Source organism: Penaeus monodon, chromosome 14, assembly GCF_015228065.2.
Source record: "Penaeus monodon isolate SGIC_2016 chromosome 14, NSTDA_Pmon_1, whole genome shotgun sequence".
NCBI classification, from domain to species: domain Eukaryota; kingdom Metazoa; phylum Arthropoda; class Malacostraca; order Decapoda; family Penaeidae; genus Penaeus; species Penaeus monodon.
Genome location: NC_051399.1, coordinates 44,703,664 through 44,713,663, shown reverse-complemented (window position 1 = coordinate 44,713,663; position 10,000 = coordinate 44,703,664). Strand labels below are relative to the sequence as shown.

Below are 10,000 nucleotides of genomic sequence, written 5' to 3'. Positions count from 1 at the left end.
CTATTCAGAGAAGCAATATTAAAAAGGCCGATGAGGCACCATTGGAAAGGTTAAGAGATACTGAATGGTGGAACGTTCCAGCTGGTCCTGGTTTAAGTCGGTATTGTTCAGATTGATCCTGTGAATCTATTTCTTTGTGGAGACAGACAGACAGACAGCCACACACACACACACGCACGCACGCACGCACGCACGCACGCACACACACACACACACACACACACACACACACAACACACACACACGCACGCACGCACGCACGCACGCACACACACACACACACACACACACACACACACACACACACACACACACACACGCACACGCGCGTGCACAGAGAGAGAGAGAGAGAGAGAGAGAGAGAGAGAGAGAGAGAGAGAGAGAGAGAGAGAGAGAGAGAGAACGAAAACGAGAGACAGAGAGAGAGCGAGGGATAAAAGCTATCACTTCACAAAAAACAACCCCAAACTTTTAATTCCTACACAGGCTATTCCTCAGGAAGAAAAGAAAAGAAGAAAATCCAAATCGACATTATTCTTTCACGCTTCAACGTGAGACAAGCCGAAGACATGCCCCGTTCGCGTAAGCCCAATGACGTCACGGTTTCCTGCTGTTTACATTTGCACGAACTCAGGTTGTTTACTTCCCGCGGAGGCCGCCGAGGGGGAGAGAGAGAGAGAGAGACACGCGCCAAGGTTTCCGACTGCAGGGCGAGATTCTCCGCGAGAAGAGGAGGAAGAGGAAGAGAGAAAGGAGGGAAGTAAGGTTGTCTTCGGAGGCGACGCTAGAGGCTCCAGCATGCCCGTGGGCGCCGGCGGGCTGCTCAGCTCGAAGCCGTAAGTCCGCTGTGGTCTTCTAGAGTGCGAAGTTGGACCCCGATTTGGAACGTGATTAGCACCTACTGCGAATTCGGAAGCTGATTGCCGAGGGTTATGTAGTTGAATAAAAATAGATTTTTTTTTTTCAACTTCTGTTGTCATTTGAGATTGAAAGAGGTTCTGGTCAGAGCGACACTAGCTCTGCTGTTGTCTGAGCAACTGTAAGGCATTATTGTGGATTTTGGTTTGTTCTTATTTCAGTCACGGATTTAGAACGAGATAAACAGTGCAAGGCATAGATATATTAATTCGTTGTATGTCGTTTATGGGTAATACCATAGAAAAGCTTATGAAGTTTATGAAGTCCAACAACGCCATCAATTGTGCCAATAATGCATATTGATGATTAAGTAGGGTAATTGTTACTGAGATCAATGCTTCTTCCAGAGACTAAGTCCCATAAGCAGAATTTTATATAATTTCTGCTATCCAGCAATCTTGGGGGATGCATGGGGAGCTGGGGTTTGAAATTTCCTGAAAATAATATAAATGTTAATTTTCCAAAAAGACGAGCCAGACCTTAGTCAGATGAACATGGAATAAAATAGCTCCTGTATTAACAAGTGCAAAAAATCCATTTTCAGAAAAGGCAACTGAGTTTTGCCCAATTCAATTATAATAAACTGTTTAATCGCATGTAAGTAGATATTTTGTGTTACATGAACTATCCAACAATCTTGGGGATGCATGGGGAGCTGGGGTTTGATGGGCAGGGAGGGGGATAGTGAATGGCACTGGATGTCAATAGGAACCTGCAGAAATCGAAGAAAGTCATTTATGAAACGTTAAAAAATAAATTTTTCGAAAGCCGGAAAAAAACAATTTGAATGTTGATTTTATGAAAACACGAGCCAAGCTTTGTCCAACAAACACGGAATAAAATAGCTCTTGTGCTAACAAATGCAAGAAGTCCATTTTCAGAAAAGGCAATCAAGTTTTGGATAATGCAATTATAATAAACCCACCCCTGTGGGTTTAATACAATACAGTCTATATATTCCCTGTATGTAAGTAAATATTGTGTATTATATGAACTGAGAAATCCAAACCTAACCTTACCTATTTATTTCTTCCCTAGATGGGGGTGACAAGCCCATCCTGTACCCACCCCATTTATTAGCACTTTGTGCCAAGTGACATATTTGTTATAGAAAAAAAAATATATTGCACATACCATCAGAGTGGAGGGTACAGTTGAGCTGCCCATTCACAAATAGTCTTGTTTGGAAATTGGAAGATGCTCCATGCAGATTCGTAAGAGAAGCTCTGTGTGACTGGCACACATCAATCAAGAGGTTGGCCTGGCTGCCCTAATGTTGCAAAAATTACCCGTATCTGCTATAAAAAAATATTAACAATAACACTGCAATGATCTATGATCATAAAACAATATTTGATAAACTATATTTGAATATAAAATCAAACATACCCCATGTTACTGACCACAGAAATTTGAAGGACCTGCCGTTGCAAAAGCTTAAAGGAAACTGTGGAACTGATTGAGAGTATTGTTCTGATATGAGAGGCAGTTATGGTAAACGAGCAGTAATGCCATTAAATAATTAAGAATGAATAATAGAAATGGTAAAAAAAGAAATCTACTTGCATCAAAAACTGAAAAAGTAATGAGGAATATGAAAAAATAATGATGAAAATAAACAACTAATTGAAAATGATTTCCAGGTTTGTCAACAGAAAGAGCGACTTATGGTCAACAGAAAATACTATAATTATAGAAAATTTATAAAATTGAGCTATAGAAGACGTGAGATTAAGAATTCTTTGAGCGGTAGCATTCAGGGACTATTTTCATCATTTCCCAGTAAATATAAGGCCTCTGCAGATGTACCTGTATTGCTTCCTATTCTATTTTTTATGCTTTATAAGATGACAGTGTCCATTTTCCTCTATTTCTGTGCATCACTCTCGGTAATATTAACCTTAAATATTTACTCTTATGTGGTTTAAGGGACTCCAGCTCATTGATACTATAGAAGTTTTGTTAGTTTTTTTACTATGACAGTTGGGCCTTCCCAGACAATATTTATATCACCAGATTTATTCTTATGTGATGAGAACGAATCTGATTATCACTTCCGTCACAATCACAGTTGACAATCTTGATGTGACAAACCTAACCAACACACTATGATCTATATATTCCCTGTACCTGCATTTTATTATATGCACCTAGCCAAGGGAGTAGCACTACTCCCTGGACCCCCTGGACCCCTTTGGGTTTAATACAATACATTCCCTGTACATTCCCATGGACCCCCATAGGATTTATAAAATACGTTTTATATATTTCCTCGCCAGGGGGCTCTACCCCCTGCACACCCAGGATAAAACCATTTCCTTTAGATAATGAAACACCAAACTTTTCTTCACTTCCATCTACAATCTGAATTGCTTGGCTTCTAATCACTTTTTTTTGGTACTTGGGGTACTCAAAAATCAAATTGTGATATTTATTTATGTCTATTTCCTCTGCATAGCCACTATATTATCTTAACCCTTTCCCGACGGGTAGTATTCATAGTGGCCCGGGCCCCGCTGCCTGGGGCTTATATCGTCGCCCTAGCATGCGCAACCACTCATACCAAATACCAGCATCCCATGCCGTTTCTTCGTAATACTACGAAGATATGTTGTATTTTCAGTTTTCATTATTTTCTAAAGTCTCTACTTGCCAAACTTCCTGATAAATCGAGACTGAAGGGTATTTTTATTGTTATATAGACTCCATAGTTAATCATTATTCAGTCTATAGTCTGAATAAAATAAGCAGTGTGCGGTATCATGGAGTTGAGATCGTCGGTTTGTTGCATTATTTATTTATTTATTTATTTATTTATTTTATTTTTTTCTTTCTTTCTTTCTTTCTTTTTCATAGTAAAAATGAGAAAGTGTTAAAAACTACTTAATCACACTTTCACTGGCAGAAAAATTATATTTTGCTGTGATTGTAACAAAAAATAACTCATGGCATGTCCATACATACACCATGGCATGTACATACATGCCTCCGGCAGAAAGTCCCGCCATGCCATGGAATGTACGTACATGCCACCTGTCAGGAATGGGTTAAAAATGACCCAGAATTAATGCAACACTTAAAACTAAAATTTCTTGCTGGCCAGGCCAGGATTACAAGCAACACACCTGGGAGAGTTGCCACTCAAGGAAACCAAATGCAATGCACACCATAATGTACCTGGATATATACTGTCCACATAGTTTTAGCCCACCGAAACAAACAATACTTATGCATTATCTGTAATCAGAGTGGCACAGAGTCAAGTAATCAGTATGGCCACCATTCCTGTTGGCACTCTGGCTAAGGACTGCAGACTTTTCTTATATGGGTATACTTTTCCATGAAGAACAGCTGGTAGTGTGTTACCTTTCATAGGATCAACATAATTTCTTGGTGAAAAGAAAAATGAAGTTGTATTCAAATTAATTCATTTCAATGAAAGAAACAATTTCCTTCTTTGGAGAACTTTCCAATACATATCCTACAGATTGAAGAAAACTGCAGTATATTTATGATTCAAAATATATGAATGACATCCATTCTGCTGATAAAAAAATAGTCTGGTTACTGCAGTGACCATATATTGGATCACTTTAAGAAAACATAGGCTTGAAAATTGCACAGAACACATGAACATTTTTACTAGACAGAATACATTGCCACAATCCACATGATAGTAGGTTAGCACCTATTTCAAACCTTGCCTTTACATACTGTGTTTCATTGGAAAATATATTTCCAGTAGAGCCTTATATAGCCTTTATACAAACTAAATAACAATTGCTGGAGCTTTTGTTTTGAAATTTGGCTGGTGAAAAAACTTAAGATATTGATAGAGTCAACTGAGGAAGTGAAAAAGGAAACTAAACTTGAGTAGCCAGAAGTACTTCAGAAGACATTTTAATTTCTAGTGCATTTACAAAAAGGCATTCAAAGCTGCAGTTGGGTCTTAATAATTTTTTTTTTATAAAGATATGTTACATTCACACATTAATGATTGCTCCCCCCCTCTTTGTGTGTGTGTGTGTGGGGGGGGGGGCTTTCATTTTGGGTGAAAACAGGAGATAGTATTCTTGTTATATTTTAAATGACATCCTTCATAGATCTAGAATTATTGATGTGTAATTTCTAATTACTTTCCTGACCTTTTCAGAAAGCCTTCGGCAGAAAATGTCCGTTGTCAGAAGTGCTTGGAATTTGGCCATTGGACCTATGAATGCAAAGGCAAAAGAAAGTATGTGCACAGAGACTCACGTACATCTGTACTTAACAAGCGGCTGAAACAAGAGAAACAGGAACAACAGGTAGAACATCTGTAAGTTTTCAAACCCTTTCTTTTGCTTTAAATGTATGATAAGCTTTATTCTTCTTAGGGCAGGAACCTGGAAAGTATATCGCACCTTAATCTGTAATAATATGAAAATGCTTTGTCTGGATTGTAACAAATGACCAACTGATCTTTTGTATTTATATGGCTATGTACAGCATGTGTAAATAGATTTGTTTACATTCATAATTACCAGCATTGCTTCCTACTTGATTTAATGTTATAGTACTAATTTATCATTAGATTTAGAATTTCAGTTTTTATATTTAAAGCCATCAGCTGTGTTTACTCCATTTATTTGATATACTGTTTATACTTATGAAGTTGCTTAGTGCTTTGAAAAGTTTGCTGCCTTTCACTGTTGTTTTGCTGTTATGGCAATATATACTCTATAGTATGTTATAAACAAAAAGAAATATAAAGAGTACAAATTGTTCCAATATTTGAATACATTTCCATACTCACACAAATAGACGTATAGAATCTGCAGGGATTTAACTCTGCAGCAAATTGATATATGAAAGAACCAAGAATTTTGAAATATCCATAGCTATTATTGTATTAATGCATAAAAATATAAGACTATTGACTTTGGATATATAATTTTGTAAAAGTAGTCCCTTCCTAGTAGTAACCAATTGGCATAAAGTTTTAAGAACAGGCGGCCAATATTTATATTCAGAAACATGCAAACCGTGATACGAATATTTGTGTATTTCTAATAGTTGTTATGATTATCAGGATATCGTGTATTGTGTTCTTATTTCATTTGTTTGATGTATTGAATAGTATTCCCAGAATGGCAAAAATTCAGGAAAATTGCATTGTATGCAGAGGGCGTCAGACCTCCTTTAATGATGACACTTTTCAACCAGGCTTCAGTGAAGTGTTTTCGTCAGAATCAATATGAATTGTTTGATTTGTAAAGTATTTCATAGTATTTTTTCTTTTCTTTTCTCTTCTTTTTTCTTTGAATAGATCAGGATGGCACTCTTATTTTCATTGTTTTAAGGATATCCTGCATGGTATTTAAAGATGTTAAAAATTTATTTGAACATTAGAGATTGAGATGCTCTGAAATTGTGATGTTCTCACTAGGAACAGTGAGAATAATGTTCAAAACTGAGAATGCACAGGAAAGTGAATAGTCAGTAAACAGTATTGGAAAGTTACCTCATCTATACATAAGAAAAGAAAATAGAATTATTATTATTTTTGAAAAAGAAAACAAATGTATTGCATTAGAACATACTTGTCATAATTTATATAATAAAGAATCAATATCTCTGCTTGACTGTAGTTACTGAAATTGTGGCTAATAGCTCCCAACAATTACATTATTAAAGAAAGCACAATAGTCCAGTACTGCACTTTTAATCAGTTACACCATCTGACAGTGTTAAATACTTGTTCATTTTGAATACAGTATAATACACCTCAGACCATATTTGAGTTTAGATAAGTTTAGATTTTGCCTTATGTATATCTGAAACTGGTTGTTTTTAAAACCATATACCTCCCACATCATCACAGATGCATCACTTTCTAACTTTCTGATCAACTCCAATGTTAGTGCTACTGCTAAATTCACCTTTCTCCACTTTTCTACTCGTCCATCAGGCAATGTGGTTATAGAAAATGATAAATACTTAACCACTTGAATCCAATGACACAAAAAAGGGGGGGGAAAAAAGGAGCAATAAGTTACAGTGTGTAAAGTGAGGGCACTGCCTACTAGTGGACAACTTGCGGACAGGTTGGGAAGCAGCAGCTTATGTCCTTTATTGCCACAACTCCATCCGCAGCACAGATTTGTCCATTGCTTCTGATATCCGTTAAATGGAGGTCCATAAAACTGAGGTCTTAGTATATGTGTGATTAGGGTTCTGTGTGCCATCAAAATAAGGGCTAGTAGGTTTGCATATATGTTTTTTTTTATACGTATTAGTGATCAAAAATGGACTGATAAACAGTAAATGCAGGATGATAATACTTGAGACTAGAAGTGTTGCATATGAGAAATTAAAAGATTGTTTGCCAGACTTGTTTTGCATCAGGACAATAACATTTAGGTTTGGCAGCAAATTCTTTTATGTGTGAATATACTAAAATAACAGGATAGGATTGAAAATAGGGTCAATAAAAAACTGTAAGTATATTATTTAGGGGGCCTTATTCTTTACTCTAATATCTGACGTGAGTCCTTTTTGTGGTTTAGGTTTTAGCCCTAAAAAATTAAAAAAGACAGTTGTGCACACAGGATCAAGGACAACAAAAAAAGTCTGTACTTCTTCATCTTATAAATAAATTATAATATTCTTTTCCGAAAATTTTGTGTATTGAAGTTGTAGCCAAAAATTCCCCTGTGCAAGTGCATGTGAAGCTCAGATATTTCCTGACTTTTAGGAGTTAAGGTCAAGTGAAACTTTTACGTTAGCTTTAGATAGTAATGAGGCACTAACTGAATCACATTTTTAGGTTTGTTTTTGTTTTTCAGAAAAACTTTGGCATCACATAAAAAGAAAAAGGAGAAAAAGGAGGACAGTGATTCAAGTGACTCAGATTCCTCGTCTTCATCTTCTTCGTCATCATCTTCATCTTCATCTTCGTCATCAGACTCTGATTCTGATTCTGATTCATCATCCAGTTCATCTTCTTCTTCATCATCTTCTAGCTCCTCAAGTTCATCAGATTCCTCGTTGTCTTCAGATTCTTCAAGCTCAGAAGAACAGAGGAAAAAAAAGAAAAAGAAGAAAGACTCCAAGTGAAAACCTTTTTGTTCCTGAATGTGTGAATTTTAAAAGAATGGTTGTTGGTAAAAAATAAAAAATAAAAAAATCTCTTTTGTGGTATAAGGAATAGGCAATGACTGTATGAAATTTAACAATGAGAATTCTTGGTATGCCACATTTACATGTTGGGACTATTGAAAAGCTTTTTATTCACAGAAGAATAAAAAATAAAAAAATAAAAAATAAATAAAAAAAACTTGTTGAGAGTAACAAGCTGCTCCTGGACTGCTTCTTTTGCACTCAGACCAGGACCTTCATGGGACCAGTTGCTATGCGTTTTTATCTTTGAGAGTTGCCAATTGGTGTGAAATTTAGTTGGATGAGTGTAACAAAAACAGAAGTTGTAATTTGTAGACATATGATCTAGTGTTCTAATCTTTTATTGTAGTCATTGATATATTTCTAAAGAAAAAAATAAAAAGAAGGATATTACTTCTGCTACTGTGTTTTTTTTCTCATGTATATAACTTTTAGAATTGGTGAAGTATGATGCTGTACAATAGCTTTGTCAATTTTGTAAAATGGCAATTAAAACAGTTAGTGGATATATATATAATAAATGAACAGATCAGATGGGTAAATAGTTATGGGTTACAGTATTATTACAGACCAGTAAATTTTTTAGTAGAGCTTTTAGTGAAACATCCTGCTTATTTTAGATGTAACTTAACTACTGCATATCAGCTCACATATATAGAAATATGTGTAGATATAATGTAGACATTATGGGTTCCCAAACTTTTCTTCAGTAATGGTATTGAAAACTCAAATAGTCCTTCCTGTAGGAGCCTTGTGAAGAACATTTATGACCAGTTAAGGCAAAAAAGCAATGTATATACATATATTACTGAATATATGTATATACATTCTCACACATATGTACATGTATATATACCTATACATACGTGTGTGTGTGTGTATACATTTATACATATATATATTATATGTATGTGTATATACATATATATACACATTTATGTATATACATATACATATATATATATATATATATATATATATATATATGTACATATATACACATATGTGTATATATAATGTTTTATATATATATATATATATATATATATATATTATATATATATATATATATATATATATATATATATATATATATATATATATATATATATGTACATATACACATGTATATATGATGTATGTATGTATGTATACAGATATATGTATACATATTATGTTTATATACACATATGGATGTGTATATAAGAATATATATTTGTATCTATGTATATATATATATATATATATGTATATACATATATATGCATATACATATATATTTATGTATGTACATATGTTTATATATATGTGTATATATATTTATATATATGTGTATACATATATTGTAAAAGGCTATCATCCTCAGTACAATGGTGAACAGAGGGTAGTTATACCTGTTAACGGCTTGACTCTTTATTTCTGAGAGTTGATACCACGCAGTATAAAACACACAAGACATGTCTAGTTATAATCGGGCCGCGCGGAGGTCACGGTCAGCTGCCCGGAGAGAGGGCGGAGCTGACCTTAGTGCGGTGGTAGCTTAGCACGAACTCTCGGTCAAACGAGGTCAGATATAAAATGTGACCTCCGCCCTCGCTGAGCGGGTGGTTCTTATTTTGGGACATTTGGATCCACGTGGAAAACAGCCACGTGGTCCACTGGTAACAGAAATAGAATTATCCACATCCTGTAACAGAAATAGAATTATCCACATCTTATATTGCTCGGCCACCTACTCGCGCCTCGCCCTCGAGGCGCCTTCAAGGGTGACCTAACTTGGCTGGTCGTCTCGTTCTCGTGCGTTGTCCTGGTTCAACTTCGTGGCTGCTCGTCCATGTTGTCCTCATCCTCCTGGTCCATGGTGTAATCTGCTCGTTCTCGATGTTCACACGTCCTCGAAAGTCTCGTGCCGGTCGCCTAACTC

General features: G+C 35.6%; 1 protein-coding gene across 1 annotated transcript; it reads left to right on the top strand.

Annotated features, from left to right (window-relative positions):
• Positions 1 to 636: 636 nt before the first annotated feature.
• LOC119581189 (zinc finger CCHC domain-containing protein 10-like) lies at positions 637 to 8,475 on the top strand. The gene is made up of 3 exons (XM_037929583.1): positions 637 to 836; positions 5,072 to 5,233; positions 7,743 to 8,475. Exons 1-3 carry the CDS (start codon positions 799 to 801, stop codon positions 8,011 to 8,013), a joined length of 471 nt encoding a protein of 156 aa, XP_037785511.1. The 5' UTR covers positions 637 to 798; the 3' UTR covers positions 8,014 to 8,475.
• Positions 8,476 to 10,000: the final 1,525 nt, after the last annotated feature.

What these genes read in the sequence shown, in the direction of transcription:
- LOC119581189 (XM_037929583.1), top strand. Translation starts at nt 799, where the DNA reads ATGCCCGTGGGCGCCGGCGGGCTGCTCAGCTCGAAGCC. An exon ending in GGGCTGCTCAGCTCGAAGCC is followed by an intron (nt 837 to 5,071) that starts GTAAGTCCGCTG and finishes TGACCTTTTCAG; the next exon opens with AAAGCCTTCGGCAGAAAATG. An exon ending in GAACAACAGGTAGAACATCT is followed by an intron (nt 5,234 to 7,742) that starts GTAAGTTTTCAA and finishes TTTGTTTTTCAG; the next exon opens with AAAAACTTTGGCATCACATA.